Source organism: Saimiri boliviensis, chromosome 13, assembly GCF_048565385.1.
Source record: "Saimiri boliviensis isolate mSaiBol1 chromosome 13, mSaiBol1.pri, whole genome shotgun sequence".
Taxonomy (NCBI): domain Eukaryota; kingdom Metazoa; phylum Chordata; class Mammalia; order Primates; family Cebidae; genus Saimiri; species Saimiri boliviensis.
This window is the reverse complement of record NC_133461.1, coordinates 436,113-454,717: the sequence shown is the minus strand read 5'-3', so window position 1 is coordinate 454,717 and position 18,605 is coordinate 436,113. Positions and strand designations below refer to the sequence as shown.

Genomic DNA, 18,605 nt, shown 5'->3' with positions numbered 1-18,605 from the left:
GCCAAGTGTCATTAGTTAATATGAGACCATGCTGGAGCAGGGTGGCCCCCAATCCAACACAAACGGTGTCCTCAGGAAAAGGGGAGATTTGGAGACCAGCACCCACACAAGGAGGACACCATGTGACCTGACAGTGAAGGCCAAGATGGGGCGAAGCACCCACAAACCAAGGAACGGAAAAGATCGCTGGCAGCCCCCAGAAGCCAGAGAGAGACCTCAGTGGTTTCCTTACAGCCTCAGCAGGAACCCACCCTGCGACGCCCTGATCCTGGACCTCCTGCCCGTGAAGACGTGAAAGCTACATCTCTGCTGAGCCCATCCAGTTTGTGGCTTGCTGTCACACAACCCCAGCAAACAAATCAAGTAGGCAAAACACAAAGCCTTAATGGATAAACACCTTCATTTTACTCCAAGGATAAGAATTAACTTTGACTCGGAAGATCAGTCATCTATTCGGGTTTCCTGGGAACAAACAAGTAGGACTGCTCCTCTCACGTGCTTGTTTATTTCAGTTAGTTAAGGCCACGGAATCAATTCCATCTCAGAGGTCCTCCAGCCCTGGAGCTCCAAAGGCTTTGAATAACTTAAAACATTTCCGCACGAGAACAGCTGCGCAACACTGACCGCGCAGACTGAGGGCGCCTCAGTACCGGTACTTGGTGGAGTAGTCCTTGGGGGACACCACCAGGCCGCGGCCTTTGCGGGCCCCGCGGTACACCGTCTCGATGATGTCGACCATCTCCTGCTTGTCCTCCATGGCCCAGTTAATCTTGTTGTTGTTGCCAGTCCCCAGGTCAATCATGATGTGCTTGTTCCTGCAGAGAAACACGGACATCCATTCTCATGAAACCTCTTTAGAACGTCTGTGTTTGTAAAAATGCAACGCGTTGTCCACCATGCTTTTTCCTGCATTTTTCTGTATTTAGGACAAATACTCTAAGGGGAAGTCAAAAGGTCAAAGGAGGGCAGGCACAGTGGCTCATGCCTGTAATCCGGGCACTTTGGGAGGCTGAGGCGGGAGGACCACTGGAGGCCCAGAGTCCCAGACCAGCATGGATAACAACACGAGACCCCCATCTAATCTGCACTCATTCACCTGATAAAAACTCAGTTTTTCACAGTGCTCTTCTGAGCACTGACATAAATCCTATTAAAATCCCTACAAGGCTGGGCGCGGTGGCTCACGCCTATAATCCCAGCACTTTGGGAGCCCCAGGCGGATGGATCGCGAGGTCAAGAGATCGAGACCATCCTGGTCAACACGGTGAAACCCCGTCTCTACTAAAAATACAAAAATTAGCTGGGCATGGTGGCGCGTGCCTGTAATCCCAGCTACTCAGGAGGCTGAGGCAGGAGAATTGCTTGAACCCAGGAGGCAGAGGTTGCAGTGAGCCGAGATCATGCCACTGTACTCCAGCCTGGGTAACAACAGCGAAACTCTGTCTTTAAAAAAAAAAAAAGCCCTACAACTATGAAATGAAGATGACATTTTGCATGTTTATGGTTAGGGAAGCAAATGACTCTTTACTTTTCTTTCAAGAGACTAGTGCCTTTTCTCAGGAATACTTGGATGTGCTTTACAAGACAATGATATTAACCCTTTGTTGTACTGGCATACATTTATCCTGGTTTGCTGAAGTTTCCTTTTTTTTTTTTTTTTGAGATGGGGTCTCACTGCCGTCCAGGTTAGGGCACAGCAGCAAAATCAACCGCCTGGCCCAAATGATCCTCCCACCTCAGCCCTCCAAGTAACTGGGACCACAAGCATGTTCCACCACACCCAACTAATTTTTAGTATTTCTGTAGAGACAAGGTATCCCTAAGTTGCCCAGACTGGTCTCAAACCATGGCCTCAAGTGATACTCCCACCTTGGCCTCCCAAAGTGCTGGGATTACAGGCATGAGCTACTGCACCTGGCCTGATGATTTTTCTTAGAGACAAGGTCTAGGTTGCTAAGGCTGGACTCGAACCCTGGGTTCCAGTCCCACCCCAGCCTGCAGAGTGGCTGGGCTGCCAGCGTGCCCCACCTGAAGACTTGTTTTTAATTTAACGTTCAACTCCACAAGATCATGCATTTGGCTTCCACCCACTATTCCATGAAAAGTATTCCCTGTGAAGTCTCTAGTTCAGGGAAGGCAAATCTGATCAGGCTCCGGACCCCACCTCTGGCCGCCCCCTCACCCCCCATGCTGCAGGCAGGCCCTGCACACAGCGTGCACCAAGCTTCTTCTACACTGACTGGAAGCTGCCCGTAGTACCTTCCCTGCAGCCCTATCTGACTTGGGTGTACTCCTTCAGTAGTTACATCTCATAAACACCTGCCTCCTTTCACTTCTTCAGTACCCTCTGCTAATTTACTCAGCTGTTTCTTCTATCAGACAAAGTCTTATAAGAGTGGAAACCCTGTCTTATCTGACATTAGGCCCTAGTACTAGACCACAACCTGGTGGGGGCTCAAGTTGTAAGTTTGGTGCATAAAGTACCATTTGTCTTAAAATTCTGAGTCACAGAAACAGCAAAAGGAAGTTTCATCTCCTTTTCTGAGTACACATCAGTTCTGAAAACATCAAACAATACTAAGTGGCTACTGCTGCCACCCAAGGCTGTTCCCTGCAGCCTCCTTGCCCCTCACAGCATCTCCAGCCCCCAGCTGACCTCTGCTGCACACTGTGGGGGACAGAGACCTAAGATGGCCCTCCCTGTTCTCACCTGAAGAATTTTGAGGGGCAAGATAGTAAGGCCTATATTGCCTCAAACGAAATGTTAACATATGGGACTTCGGGAATGCCTGGTGTGAGCTCGGAAGGAAGTGAGGAGTGTGTTACTGGGAAATGGAGAAGAGGGGATCCTTATTACAGAGTGGCCGAGGATCAGGGACATGGGGTCTGCAGTTATGGGAAATCAGAGTTCACAAGCAACACACTTGGGATAGTTAGCTGTGGAAACTTCCAAGCAAAGTCTCGGAGGTGCTGCCTTCAAGAGCAGAAAGAAACAAATTGGTGTAAGAACTATTAGCAAAAGGAAAAAAAATCTTTAAGCCTCTCCAGATGGCCAAACGTGCTGAAATTGAGAAATGGCTGCTGAATGCACAGCAAAGGATGAGGGTCGGTCACGCAACCTTTGCTGAAACCTAGGAAAGATCCAAAGTTCACGAGAAATGCAGGTGCACTCAGATCTTCTCAATCAAACAGGAGGTAGCTAGGAAGCCTGAGGGCATGTCCAGGGGAGGGTGTCCCGACACCCAGAAATGGAAATGCACCCAGAAACACGGCAGTGGCTCACACATTGGCAGCCTGAGGTGGGAGGATGGCTTGAAGCCAGGAGTTCAAGGTTGCTGTGGTCGCACCACTGCACTCCACCCTGGGTGACCCCATCTCAATAAATAAATAAAACGAGGTGATTATCCTGGATTATTTGGGCAAGTCTAATCTAATCACAGTCCTCTAAAATCAGAGCATTTTCTCAGGCAGAACTTTTCGGGAAATCAGAGTCTCTCGCAGCAGAGTGGCCTCAGCTAACAGCAGCAAGGCAGCAGATCCCAGACCCACCACCACAAAGAGCCAGACTCTGCCCACAACCCAAACCAACCCCAAACACTCCAGGTAAGCACCCAGCCCATGGTTCGGACCTTGTGAGACCCTGAGCAGGAATCCAGCAGACCCTGCCTGGATGTCTGACCTAAGGAGCTGTGAGATCAGAAAAGAGTATTGATTTTAACTGCTAAATGTGTGCTAATTTGTTACAACGAGTATAAAACTAATACATATCCTACACAACCCACCTGACCTTCCTCACCAGGTAGGAGGCCTCACTGTAGGAGAATGGACTAATGCACACACAGCTAATTCACCAACCTCTATGGTAACTATGACAAGTAAAAACAGCATCAGATGGTGATTTCTTTCCCAATTAAATTTCCATAATGAAATTTTTGAGCTGTTAAAATAATCTTGTATTTACAAGCAAAGTAATTCAGGTGTTCCTCTTGGGTATAAAAAAAGGCCACTAAAATCAATGATATCATATTTAATACATTAGTTATTTTACAACACATTTTTGATCAACAGATTATAGTTAAAGTTAGCTAAAATGTCAGTAAAATGTCTTTCATTGAATTACACTTTATTTAAGTTCCCGGCAAAGTTATTTCAAAAGGGTAATTTGCTACTGAGTAAATGCTAAAACTAGAATTGTTACTTTGAAAATTATTTAAAGGATTCACACTGATTGCCTGGTGATACAAACAATATTGGAATATGACTAACCAACTTCCTTCAAAATAAAATAATCTAAAGAGATCTTGGTTACATTAAACTGACAAAATTCAATTTCAATAACAACTTTAAGATAACATACCTGAAGAAAAACATGACAGTACATGGATCGTATAACTCATACATTTTGTTGAAGTCAGGTACTTCCGTAATATCCACAAGATAAATAACTGCAAAATTTTTGACCTAAAAGGCGATTAAAAAAAAAAAACAAAAAACTGAAAAAACACACACTTTGCCTTTCACTTTATAAAAGCACACCTGAAAAAACAAAACCAAGAATTTGTGTGGACAGGGCAACTTTTGTTTTGTTTTGTTGAGACAAGGTCGGTCCCTGTCGTCCAGACTAGAGTACAGTGGCGTAATCATGGCTCACTGCAGGCTCAAGTGCTCCTCCCGCCTCAGCCTCCCAAGCAGCTCAGATCACAGGCATGTGCCACCATGCCTGGCTAATTTTTTGTAAAGATGGGGTTTTGCCATGTGTCCCAGGCACAAGTGATCCTCCCACCTTAGCCTCCCAAAGTGCTGAGATTACAGGAGTAAGCCACCATGCCAGGGAAAATTTCAAACTAATTCTTCAACGTTTTCCCAGTGCAGCAAACACGTGAGGAGATCATGAGACTCTACTGGGACCTTGGCCACTGGCTCCTTCTACCTCACGTCACCATTTCCCAGAATAGCCCAGGAATTAAATTTCACTCAGGTACGAGTCATGAAAGCCCTGCAGAAAATGTCCACAGATACATCATTTATGATGATCTAGTAGTTCATCCATATGAACTTTCACAAATTTGTACTTTTATAAATACATAGTTACATGCATGTCACAGCTGCTCTAAAATAGAATGCCTGTAGTATCCTGCCATCATTTCCCCTCAATTAGTTAGGTTTGAGCACTTGCAAATACTAACAGCACCCCCAATAATATTGCATATAACAAATTTTCTGTAATTTTTTTAAATTGCAAGTTTATCAGAGATTTATAAAAGCCAAAAAAATAAAAAGAAAATAAGATCACCTCCAATCCCAACACCCAGGAGTGACTGCTGTTCCTACCTTTTTTTTGGATGTCTCTGGCTCTGCTGCCCAGGTTGGAATGCAGTGACGTCTGAGACCTTGGCTCACTGCAATCTGTGTCTCCTGGGCTCAAGCAATCCTCCCATCTCGGCCTTCCAAGTAGCTGGGACTACAAGCACGTAGTCACAACACACCTGGCTAATTTTTGTACAGACAGGGTTTTGCCAGTTTGCCCAGACTAGTCTTGAACTCCTGGACTCAGGTGATATGCCTGCCGTGGCCTCCCAAAATGCTGGGATGACAGACATAAGACACCACACCCAGCAATATTTTTACTGTATTCTTTCCCATCTTTCTTATGGATATATCTTTAATAATTTGTTCATACTATTTCTGTTCCTACATAGCAAAATGTGGTCATATTGTGATCATACTACAGTATTTTATAGACTGCTTTAATTATGAGCATTCTTTTACATACATTACCTACTTTCCAAAAATGGAAGACTTTTATGGCTGCGTGATTCACCAAATGGCTATGCCATTACTTTACCATTTGATATAGTTTGGATATTTGTCCCTGCCCAAAGCTCAGGCTGAAACTAACTCCCAGTGTTGCAGGTCAGGCCTGGTAGGAGGCACCTAGAGCACGGGGTGGATCTCTCATGATCCTCTTGCTGCTGTCCTCAGGTAAGGAGCTACGGTTGTTTCAGTGTGTGACATTCCGCCCCAGCTTTCACCATGCGACATGCCTTCCGCCATGATTGGAAGGTCCTGAGGCCTCCCAGAAGCAGGTACCAGCACCATGCTCCCTGTAGTCTGCAGAACTGTGAGCCCATTAAATCTCTTTTCCCCTAAGTTTTCCAGTCTCATGTATTTCTTTGCAGAAATGAGAGAAGAGCCTCCTACACCATTCTTCTGTTATTTTCTGATTTTTCATTAACATCAATTATTTACCTGTGAACATTTTCCCCCTTAAATCTGTATACATATTTCACTATTTCCTAAGGACAAATTCCTAAAATTCTGGAACAAAGAATATGACATTTTAAAGTCTCTTTATAAATACTGACTCAATGCCCTTTAGAAAGCTTGTAGCCACTTATATGTTATGAGTTAAACTGTGTCCCCCAAACAGCTGAAGTCCTAAACCCCAGTACTGAGAGCATGACCTATTTGGAAACGGTACTGCGGACGTAGGTAGTTAAGGTAAGCTGAGGTCATCCTGGAGTAGGCGGGCCCCTAATCTGCTGTGACTGGTGTCCTTACAGGAAAATGGGCACGTGAAGACAAATGGCCACGTGAAGGGGCCCTGGGGGCACCAAGGACTACAGTGACGTCTGTAAGCCTAGGAGCTCCAAGAGGCTGCTGGCAGCACCAGAAGCTGGGAGCAGTACCAAGACTCTCCCTGGCAGCTTTCGGAGGGACCCGGCCTGGACAACACCGTGATGTTGGACTTCTGGTGTCCAGAATTGTGAGAAGTTTCTGTTGTTTGAAGCCCCTCAGCTTGCGGCGTCCTATCACAGCAATCACAGGAAATCAACGGGATATGTACAACATTTCTCCACATAAAACTAATTCTTAAAACCTGATTGTAACTTACAGGCAAAATAATAGTATCTGGGATTTGCATGAAACATGCAGCCTAATAAAATGAGGGGTAACACAAGACTAGCCAAACGCCAGCAAGTGTTGAAGTGGAACAACAGGAACAGAGGGGTTCTCCACATTCTCTATTTTTGGGAATATTAAAACAAAATTAAGATGGAAATTTAAAACACGGAGCAGGGTGGGGAGAGGGGGAGTGAGAAAGCTCACACCTCACAAGGACTCTACTGGCCTCCAGCTTTGGTGAAGAAAACAGTATTGGAACTCCAGCATAGGGCACACTGCATGAGCGGTGTCTCGCCATCCACCTGCTTTCAAAACCCCAACGTGACGCCTGTGTTAGACATGGGCCCCTCTGGGTGCGGTCACTCTGACAACACCCGTTTCTGAAACTCTGGTTTCCTGCAATGCCCATGGTGAGAATGTGTTGGTCAGGTTGCCAGAACCCAGTTTTATTTTCGTGGCAAACTAATAAACTGTCTTGGTTTGACTTAAACAAAAAGTACTTCCCTACAGAAGCTAAAATAAATATGCCAATAAAATAAAATTTTCACAGGCATTAGGAAAGTCAAAATAATATTACATTTTTATCCTTTCAATGCCTTGATCAGGGACAGATACAATAAATACCAGTAATGTTAGGTTAACTAATGGAATTACCTTGCAAATATTAAATTACTTGAAATATCATTTGGACAGGGTTGTAAATTGTGTACTTAGAAAAAAGAAAGGTCACAACAAATTTTTATCATCCCTTTTCTTCCATGTAAAAAATAGCAAATATTGTAACTATCTGTGGTTTTCAATAATTTGTAGGCATTTAATAATCAGAGCACAGGGCCAGGTGAGGTGGCTCACACCTGTAACCCAGGTCCTTGAGTTTTCTCAAACTCAGTATGTACATAACTGAACTCTTCAATCTGTGGGACGGCTTTTGGGAGGCTGAGGTGGGCAGATGAGTTGACGTAAGGAGGCTGAGACCAACCTGGCCAACATGGTGCAACCCTGTTTCTACTAATAACACAAAAATTAGCCGGTGCGGGGGTGCACGCCTGTAATCCCAGCTGCTTGGGAGGCTGAGGCAAGAGAATTGCTTAAACCCAGGATGTGGAGGTTGCAGTGAGCTGAGTTACGCCACTGAACTCCAGCCTGGGGGACGGAGACTCCTTCTCAAAATAATAACAGCAGCAGGGGCCGGTGCAGCAACAATAATAACAATGAGAGGGCAACTAAGTAAATGTAACTAAAGATACAAATGTGAATCTCCTCTTGCCTTCAAGCTCTGGCCCACTGCATCAAACCCAAGACAATTCTAACGGAAGCAAACTTCCACGTCAAACTCATGTGCCGCGAGAACCTGGATGTCCTGATTTCAACACAGGCTTCATGAACATTCGAGAATCCACTATGTATCAGGCACTTCTCACTCATGGATTCTAATTCTTTCAACACCTCTAAAGAGACATCGCTGATGTTTTAAGTGAGGAAATTCTGGCTCAGAAACGTCATGCAACACCCGGCCATACAGGGAAGGGGCAGAGCTGCGATGCACCCTGTCTGGCTCCAACGCCTGAGCTCTGGAGACAGATCCTCCACCAAGCCTTGACAGAATCAGCCTACCCACAGGAGGCAGGGGCAGCGGCAGAGTCACGGGGTGGTGGGGAAGAATTATCCATAGAGAATTCCACATGGAAATAGAAAGATACGGGAACAGCAGCCAGGTCTCAGATCCAGCACTGGGGCAAGGAAGCAAAGGTGCAGGACAGTGGGGTGGGGCGCGCAGGTGGTCTGGCCCACAGAGGACCTTTTCCACTTGGGGGATTCTGGGCTATGTATTTACTTACTTCTAAGAAAGGAGAGATTGAAGAGTTCAGTTTTGTACATAATGAGTTTGAGAAAACTCAAGGACATCAAGAGAAAAAGGCCCTCCAGGTAGTGACTGGCCTGAAGCTGTACAAAGAAGTCTGGGCTGGAGAGAGCTACCTTACCGCTGCCACCTGCACCCAGCAATGACCCCAGCCAGGGCGGTGGGTGCCAGGAAAGGCTTGGGAGTTAGTGCTGAAGCCCACTGTAGAGCTGGGGGTAGGAAAGGGATGCCAGGGAGGCAGTCTCCGAAACCAAGGCAGGAAACTCCAGGGAGCTGTGCCGAGTGCCCCAGAGAGGTCACCAAAGGGGACTGGACAGGACAGGGACACTACAGAGGCTGAAGAACTCAGGAACAGAGGACTTCAGCGTGGACAACTTTCAAGAAGCGTGGCTACGGAGAGAGAGAAGTTGCTGTGGGACTTGGGAGTTGAGATAGGAAAGGCTGGAAGAGGCAGGCAGAGGGGAGCTCCCCAGACCCCAACTCCCCTCTTTTCTTGGTGAAATGGCATCTGTGAGGTGACTGGAGAAGCATGAGCTGAGGGCAGACATCAGCAGACATCCAGCAGCATCTGCTGGTGACAGTATTTCCACGGTGACCGAGCACTTGGAGGAGAAGCTGGGTGAGTGCAGCCACACTGCTCTGCCAAATCATCCTGTGACTTCCTCAACAAACGCTGCTTTTTTCCCCCCAGACAGGGTCTCACTCTGTCTCCCAGGCTGGAATGCAGTGGCATGATCTCGGCTCACTGCAACCTCCACCTGCTGGGTTCAAGCAATTCTCTTACCTCAGCTTCCCGAGTAGCTGGGATTACAGGTGCACACCACCATGCCAGGCTAACTTTTTCTATTTTTTTTTTTTTAGTAGAGACAGGGTTCCACTGTGCTGGCCAGGCTGGTCTCGAACTCCTGACCTTGTGATCTACCTGTCTTAGCCTCCCAAAGTGCTGGGATTGCATCTGTGAGCCATCGTGCCTGGCCTGCACGGGCTTTTTAACACAAAAATTAAACACCCCAGGCCGGGCGCGGTGGCTCAAGCCTGTAATCCCAGCACTTTGGGAGGCTGAGGCGGGTGGATCACGAGGTCGAGAGATCGAGACCATCCTGGTCAACATGGTGAAACCCCGTCTCTACTAAAAATACAAAAAACTAGCTGGGCATGGTGGCGCGTGCCTGTAATCCCAGCTACTCAGGAGGCTGAGGCAGGAGAATTGCCTGAGCCCAGGAGGCGGAGGTTGCGGTGAGCCGAGATCGCGCCATTGCACTCCAGCCTGGGTAACGAGCGAAACTCCGTCTCAAAAAAAAAAAAAAAAAAAAAAAAAAAAAAAATTAAACACCCCATTTGGTATTCTCACCCATCATAAGATTTAGGAACAGTGAAGCCCAAAGCACTACTGTGACAAACTTTTCCCACAAAATGGAAAGACAGCTCAAAGGTACAGGAGTGAAACTGTCCCTCTTCAGAACTGTGCATATAATCAGCTGCTAAATAGAAAACTTTTTTTTAATTTTTTTATTTTTGGACACAGTTTTGCTCTGTCGCCCAGGCTGGAGTGCAGTGGTGAGATCTCAGCTCACCACAACCTCTGCCTCCTGGGTTCAAGTGATTCTCCTGTCTTGGCCTCCTGAGTAGCTGGGATTACAGGCATGTGCCACCACACAAGCTAATTTTTGTATTTTTTGTAGCAACAGGGTTTCACCACGTTGGCCAGGCTGGTCTCAAGCTCTTGACATCATGATCCACCCACCTCGGCCTCCCAAAGTGCTGGGATTACAGATGTGAGCCACCGTGCCTGGTCCATCTTATTTTATTTTATTTTTGAGACAGCGTCTCACTCTGTCGCCCAGGCTGGCATGCAGTGGTGCAATCGGAGCTCATTACAGCCTTCAAGTCCAGGACTCACATCCTCCTGCCTTGGCCTACCGAGTAGCTGGGACCCCAGGCACCTGCCACCATGCCCAGCTAATGTTTGCATTTTTTGTACAGATAGGGTTTCACCACGTGGCCTGGGCTGGTCTCAAACTCCTGGGCTCAAGGGAACCACCCACCTCCGCCTCCCAAAGTGCTGGGAACACAGGCGAGTGACACACTGGCCAGCCGAAAACTTTATTTTTTATTATCACTTCATCAAACGAATTGCCCCATGCTTATTAGCAAACCCTAGGCACCTGTGAAATCTTTAAGCATAGCTCTGTTTCCAGACTAATTTTCTTCCTGAAGTTTACAGCTCAACTCTAATCCAGCATGAGGTCAAGTGGGCCCTGCAGAAGCAGCAAATCCATACAACGCATCTAGGAGAAATCCTATCAAGTCCCGCCTGAACATCTGCAACTTTTACTCACTTTAAAACAGCTGGGATATCCAGACAGGACTCATAACAAGATAAGGAAGACTCCTCATTGTCTGCCATTTCTGCACAGGGAAATTTTTAAACAGTTATATTGTTCTTTATACTAAAACCTTACATTTCAAAAAATTCCTGTTGAGCTTCCCCAAAAAGGGCTTCCAGAATCAGGAAGTCATGTTTTACCCATATACTAAGAAGAAAATAAAACCTAATAGCCTTTTAATGCATTTCAGGTTTGCACTTTTTTTTTTGGAGACAGGGTCTCAGTCCTGTTGTCCAGGCTGGAGTTCAATGGTGTAATCACGGCTCACTGCAGTCCTGAGTTCCCGGGCTCAGGTGATTCTCCTACCTCAGCCTCCCAAGTAGTTAGGACTACAGGCATACGCCACCACACCTGGCTAATTTTTTGTATTTTTAATAGAGAAGGGATTTCACCATATTGTCCAGGCTGGTCTCAAATTCCTGGGCTCAAGTGATCTGCCCAAACTCTTCTCCCAAACTGCCACCAGTTTATAAGGGTGAACCACCACGCCGCGCCTAGATTTGAGCTTTTAATAACTAAACTGTAATATTTGCATTAAAAATAAAAGCAACCCAAATTTTTGCACAAAAACAAAAATCATTCTATTTTAAAAGACCAAAAAAAAAAAAAAAAACCAAAGTGAGCTCATTAAGTGTGTGTCCACTATGCATGTCCACTAGTGATAACAGCGATTCAGTCTGTAACCGACATAAAGGGAACTAGGGAAAAAAAGCAAATCTGCCAAAGACCCTAAACACTTACATAAACACCTAAACCTGTTTCCTAGGTAGGAGCATCTTGCTGAGCTCTGCTTGGATGTGATGAGACAAAAGCCCTCACATCTCCAGCTGTCCTAGCCTCAGGCGGCCAGGCAGCAGGATTTGAACACCACCTGGTATTTATGCCACCACTTGCGAGGTAGAAGAGTGAGAGGTTCTAGAACTCATAACTCAAAGTCAATACAGCAGTGATTTACCTATTGGGAAACTGTTCTTAGTCAATTCTTCGCTGGATTTCCAGTATCTGCCCTTGTCCACGACAGCTCAAGCAATGAAAAACTGATGCGGTCGCACTACCTCACTCCTCATCACTAATCCCTGGCTGGCAGGACCCCCAGTGTGTGAGAGAAGTGCTGCTCTCCTGAGTTCCCTAGGTACCTCCTCGAGTGGTCAGCGACCTGGTGTCCAAGAGGAAGGGGCTGGGAGACGGCTGGTTATCAAAGCACTCCTCCTCTGTCCATGACCCCCACTGAAGGGTTTCTCAGTGTGTCGTTCAAAGTCAAGTCACATCGAAATTCCCTGAGGGGCTGCTTCTTTTAAAGAAGCAGCCCCTCAGGGAATTTCAAGGGGCTTCTTTAAAAGAAGCAGCCCCTCAGGGAATTTCGATGTGACTTGACTTTGAACGACACACTGAGAAACCCTTTAGAAGAAGGGTTTCTTTAAAAGCAGCAGCCCCTCAGGGACTTTCTAGACTTCACCCACACCCGTAGAATCAGAATCTCTGATTCTTGTGATAACTAAAGTATATCAACAGCTCCTAACATCATGCCTCTCCTACTAAACAAGAAATAGGAAAAATTAATAAATGGCAGTCCAGATAGTCTTTCCTTTCCTGAATATAAAATATATCCTTTTATCTGTTAGTCTTTACTCAGAGGAGTTATTTTAACCAGCCTACTTTAGCATTTGTGAAATAAAAGATAGCTTCTTTTACTCTTCATTTAAAAGAATAACCTCTCAAATCACTTATGGAAAATTAATATGGCAGGTATTTTATTAACACCCTAGTATTTTTACTCTTTGCCCTATTGCTACAGCTGTAAAACCGAAATAAAAGTCATCCTAAAATTGCTATGAGGAACCAAAGAAAAAGAAACAAACCTCTGGTTATAAAATACTGTCCTACAAGTTTTATCGTTAGCAAGTAAGTGCCAAGGCCACTCAGTGTACTAATATTAGAAATTCAGCCGGGCGCGGTGGCTCAAGCCTGTAATCCCAGCACTGTGGGAGGCCGAGGCGGGTGGATCACGAGGTCAAGAGATCGAGACCATCCTGGTCAACATGGTGAAACCCCGTCTCTACTAAAATACAAAAAATTAGCTGGGCATGGTGGCGCGTGCCTGTAATCCCAGCTACTCAGGAGGCTGAGGCAGGAGAATTACCTGAACCCAGGAGGCGGAGGTTGCGGTGAGCCGAGATCGCGCCATTGCACTCCAGCCTGGGTAACAAGAGCGAAACTCCGTCTCAAAAAAACAAAAACAAAAACAAAAACAAAAAAAACCACAAACATTAGCTGGGCATGGTGGGGCGTGCCTCTAATCCCAGCTACTCAGAAGGCTGAGGCAGGAGAATCGCTTTAACAGGGACCCGGGAGGCGGAGGTTGCAGGGAGCCGAGATCGCGCCACAGCACTCCAGCCTGGACTACAGAGCAAGACTCCTCCGTCTCAAAAATAATAACTGAGAAAACTAGTTCTAACAAAGCATATTTCTATTTTCTCCTGTTTTTTTTTTTTTGCATCTTAATCACTCTAAGCTATATATCATACGACAAAAATCGTGGTGGGATACAGAAAACACCAATAGAAAAACAGACTTCTTACGCATTAACATGGAAGTTCTGCTTCATATATACAACAAATAAATAAGGTGCCAAAAAAATGACACCCTTTTAAAGTAAGGATCCGCGCTCTTAATAAAATCTGCAAGCGTATTTTGTTCACGGCACTATAAGTTTGGGGAAAACGCCTTATCAACGGAAACAATTCATTCATTTGAGGGGAAGGGTATCATAAACCTTTCAAACCGAAAAAATACAGGCGCTCCCCCCAGAAAAAGGCGCGAGCCGCGGGCACAGTCTCCGGGAGCGCTCGCCCGGACGTCCCCGCCCCCGCCCCTCCTCGGGGAACGGCTCGCGCCCCCACGGGAGGCGGGCAGGGCGGGGTCCGGCGCGCTACCTTCTCGGCGATGCTGTACAGGACCTCGTCCATCTTCATGCACGTGGGGTCCCAGTCGTGGCCGAAGCGGATGACGACCACGCGGTCCTCCTCCGACAGGATGGCCTGGTCCACCTGCCAGCCGTTGTGCAGGTGCGGGAGCATGTACGACATGGCGGCCCGCGCGCTCGCCGCGGCCTAAGGCCGGGCGCCAGGGAGCGGGCACAGCCGGCCCTCGTTCCCCGGCCCCCGCCGCCCCGGGGCCGGCGCACTACACCCACTGCCGCCCGAACCAGTCAGCTCCACTGGGACTGCCCCCAGGCGGAAGCTCTGGGCGCCCACGCACCGACGCCGTGCGTGCGAACGTCATGCGCGTATGGGCGCCGTGCGTGCGGACGTCATGCGCTTGTAGGCGCCGTGCGTGCGGACGTCATGCGCGTAGAGGCGCCGTGCGTGCGGACGTCATGCGCTTGTAGGCGCCGTGCGTGGCGACGTCATGCGCGTGTAGGCGCCGTGCGTGCGGACGTCATGCGCGTACAGGCGCCGTGCGTGCGGACGTCATGCGCGTAGAGGCGCCGCGCGAGCGCGTCTTTGGCCGGGTGGGACGCGTTTCGTGCTTTCCTGAAGGTGTCGGAGTGGCGGTTCCTCTCCGGCGTCCCGGCGGCCTGGTGGTTCTGAGAAGCCCGGGCTCGCCCGGCCCTGTCCCAGCGCACCCGCCCCGAGGCCGCCGGCCGCCGCCCGGGCTGCCCCCCGGTCACGGATGGGGGCGTCTTCAGAGGCCCGGCATGGCCGTCCTGGGCGAATTTTCTTCCGTGTCGGGTCGTCTGTGCCGTGTGGTAGGGACGCGGTTCACGCGTGTCGTCTGTGAAACCGGGTCGTGGAGACGGTGTCGTCGTTGCTGCGTGTCCGGCCGCGGCGGGGCGCGGCGGGGCTGGGCGCGCCGTCCTGGGGGAGTGGCGCCGGCGGGCCGGCTGCCGCCGCTCGTAACTCCAACCACGTCGTCGTCTTTGTCTGTTTTCTACAGAAAAAGTGACTTTCCTTTTTGGGACGGAGTCTCTGCCGCCCGGGCTGGAGTGCGGTGCTGTGGTCTCGGCGCCTCCCGGGAGAACCCGGCGGCTCTCACGCCTCAGCCTCCGCGGGAGCCGGGACCGCAGGCCCCGGCCCGGCCGGTGTTTTTGTGCTTGGTAACACGGGGTCTCGCCGTGTCGGCGAGGCTGGCCTCGAACTCCTGACCGCAAGTGACGCGCCGGCCTCGGCCTCCCGAAGCGCTGAGACTGCAGGAGGGAGCCGCGGCGCCGGATCGGAAGCCCCTGTTACTTCACGGCTTCGGCGCAACCTGCGGCACCTCCGGGCCTGATCTTGCCCCGTGGCTTCGCTCACCAGTGGAGCTCCCCAGGCCCTTACCGGTGCCAGGGAACTTTCTCAACGCGGGATGAGTTAACATTTGTCTTTTTAAAATAAAACCTCGAACCTCTTTCTTGTTCTGAGAGCACTTTGGGTGCGTGCTAGAGACGCTCCCTGGCTTGCAGACTGGTGCTGACAGTGGAATCCTGTGTACTCTCTGGCCGTCCTCGTGGTCCTTTGAATGACGCTTAAATCACAGCCGAGCGCTGTAGTTCACGCTTGTAATCCCCGCACGTTGGGAGCCCGAGGCCGGCGGATCACCTGTGGTCGGGAGTTAGAGACCAGTCTGGCCAACAGGGCGAAACCCCGTCTCTACTAAAAGTACAAAAATGTAGCTAGACATAGTGGCGCACTTGCGATCCCAGCTACTCAGGAGACTGAGGCTGAGGCAGGAGAATCGGTTGAGGTTGCAGTGAGCCGAGATTGCGCCACTTCAGCCTGGGTGACAGATGAGACTCCATCTCAAAAAAAATCCAAAAAACACACCACCACCACCAAAAAAATCATGCAGATGCTGCGATGTCTCATATGGGCTGTGGCATGGTGAGAACTGCAGTCTGAGGAGCCTGCTGGCCTGCGGATAAAAATGGGTTCCATGTTTGGTTTCCTTTGGAGCACAACACCATAAGGTGCTTTGATAATATGCACCCACAATTTAAATGTTAGAATCACAAGTGCAGCTCACTGCTAGATTAAGTTTCTTTTTTTAAATAGGGACGAGGTCTTACTATGTTGCCCGGGCTGGAGTACAGTGGCTATTCACAGGCGCGATCCCACTACTGATCAGCACGGGAGTTTTGACCTGCGACATTTCTGACCTGGGCCGATTTCACCCCTCCTTAGGCAATCTGGTGGTCCCCCACTCCCAGGAGGTCACCATATTGATGCTGAACTTAGTGCAGACACCCCATTGGCCTAGCACAGTACAGCCCAGAACTCCTGGGCTCAAGCAATCCTCCCACCTCAGCCTCCCGAGTAGCTGGGACTACAGGTATGCGCCACCGTGCCCGGCCAGATTAAGCTTATTACATAATACAGAATATTTCCAAATTATATACAGAATGCTTTATTGTAGTAAGAATTTCAGGTTGGTAGGGTATTAGAGATCATCTTAATCTCTTTCATTTTACAATTGAGAAAAACAGAGGCACAGAATATAAGCATCGTGGTTGAGGGCTCATAAAGATGTGTTCAGGTTCATCTGTGCCTTGTGTAAGTTATCTCAATAAACTTCAGTTTCCTCATCTGTTAAATGGGATGAAGAAACAAAATCCCCTGTATTTCATAGGCACAAGGTACACACTGGAGAAATCTGAGCCCTTATTAAGGTCAGATTATTGACTTCTAAAAAATTACTTACTGTCATTTTGTTAGTCGTATGGTTCAGATATAAACACAGTTGCTTAACACATCACAAGCATTTTATTCACAGAAGAGTTGTTCCAAGCTAAAGCATAAGAGTCAAATGTTCCCAGATAATTTATTGAAATTCATTTTTTTATTGTGGTTTTATTTATAACAGTATCACCTTAATTTTTTTTTTTTTTTTTTTTTTTTTTTTTTTTTTTTTTGAGACGGAGTTTCGCTCTCGTTACCCAGGCTGGAGTGCAATGGCGCGATCTCGCTCACCGCAACCTCCGCCTCCTCGGTTCATGCAATTCTCCTGCCTCAGCCTCCTGAGTAGCTGGGATTACAGGCACGCGCTACCGTGCCCAGCTAATTTTTTGTATTTTTAGTAGAGACAGGGTTTCACCATGTTGACCAGGATGGTCTCGATCTCCTGACCTTGTGATCTACCCGCCTCAGCCTCCCAAAGTGATGGGATTGCAGGTATGAGCCACCGCACCTGGCCCTATCACCTTAATTTTTAAGGGTATTAAGTACATTCATATTATGTAACCATCACCACTATCCATCTCCAGATACATCTTTAATAAACATTTTGGTTGAGATCTAATCCATGTACTATAAAATCTGCCAATCTAAGGTGAGGTGGTTTTTCATTGTTGTGGAACCAATACCACAATCTGATTTTAGAAGAATGCTGTCACCCCAAAAAAAACCCTATACCCATTAACAGTCATTTTCCATTTGCCTCCCATTCCCTTAGCTCCTGGCAACCACTAATTATTTTCTGCCTCTATAGATTTGCCTATTCTAAACATTTCATATAGATGAAAACACAAAATACAGAGTCATTTGTAACTGAGTTCTTTCATTTAACATAATGTTCTCGAGGTTCATATTATAGCAGACAGCAGCAGCTATTTTTTATTGCTAATTAATGCGTCATTACATAAAACAAAAAAATTTTAAATCTATTCCATTATATGGGTATACTACATTTTATTATCCAACAGTTGATTGACATTTGGGTTCTTCATTTTTCGACTATTATGAGTAGTGAATGCTGTGAACATTCATGTACAAGCTTTTGTGTGAACTTAAGTTTTCTTTCTTTTTTTTTTAAAGACAGAGTTTCACCATGTTGGCTAGGCTGGTCTAGAACTCCTGACTTGGTGATCCACCCGCCTCAGCCTCCCAAAGTGCTGGGATTACAGGCGTGAGTCACCGCGCCTGGCCTGACTTAAGTTTTCGTGTGGTAACTGTTTAACATTTTTATGTACTGCCAAATTGTGTTCCAAAGTGGCTACGTCATTTTACATTCTCACCAGCAATGTGTGAGGGTTTCAGTTTTTCCACATTCTTGCCCATACTTATTATTTATGTACCTGTACCTTGTGAACTCCAAAAATCTGAGACAGGCCTTGATTAATTTAGACAGTTTATTTTTCTGAGGTTGAGGACGTGCCTGTGACACAGCCTCAGGAAGTCCTAACGACATGTGCCCAAGGTGGTCAGGGCACAGCTCGGTTTTATACATTTTAGGGAGACAGGAGACATCAGTCAGTATATGTAAGAAGCAGATTGGTTCAGTCTGGAGAGGCAGGAAGTCTCAAAGCAGGAAAGGGGCTTCTAGGTCACAGACAGGTGAGGGGTGAACAGTTGCATTCTTTTGACTTTTTGATCAGCCTTTCCAAAGGAGGCAATCAGATATGCCTCTATCTCAGTGAGCAGAGGGATGACTGACTAGAATGGGAGGCAGATTTGCCATGAGCAGTTCCTAGCTGGAAG

At 47.6% G+C, this 18,605-nt stretch overlaps 1 protein-coding gene across 1 annotated transcript; it reads right to left on the bottom strand.

The window, feature by feature from the left end:
- Positions 1-382: 382 nt before the first annotated feature.
- Positions 383-14,432, bottom strand: TXNL4A (thioredoxin like 4A). Its single transcript, XM_039463778.2, has 3 exons — positions 14,088-14,432; positions 4,358-4,461; positions 383-815 (listed from the first exon to the last, which is right to left on the bottom strand). Exons 1-3 carry the CDS (start codon positions 14,238-14,240, stop codon positions 644-646), a joined length of 429 nt encoding a protein of 142 aa, XP_039319712.1. The 5' UTR covers positions 14,241-14,432; the 3' UTR covers positions 383-643.
- Between the last annotated feature and the right edge of the window lie 4,173 nt (positions 14,433-18,605).

Coding starts and splice junctions, on each gene's coding strand:
- TXNL4A (XM_039463778.2), bottom strand. CDS start 14,240: ATGTCGTACATGCTCCCGCACCTGCACAACGGCTGGCAGGTGGACCAG. Junction 4,462..14,087: donor TGTACAGCATCGCCGAGAAG/GTAGCGCGCCGG, acceptor ATCGCCTTTTAG/GTCAAAAATTTTGCAGTTAT. Junction 816..4,357: donor ACTGTCATGTTTTTCTTCAG/GTATGTTATCTT, acceptor GTTTCTCTGCAG/GAACAAGCACATCATGATTG.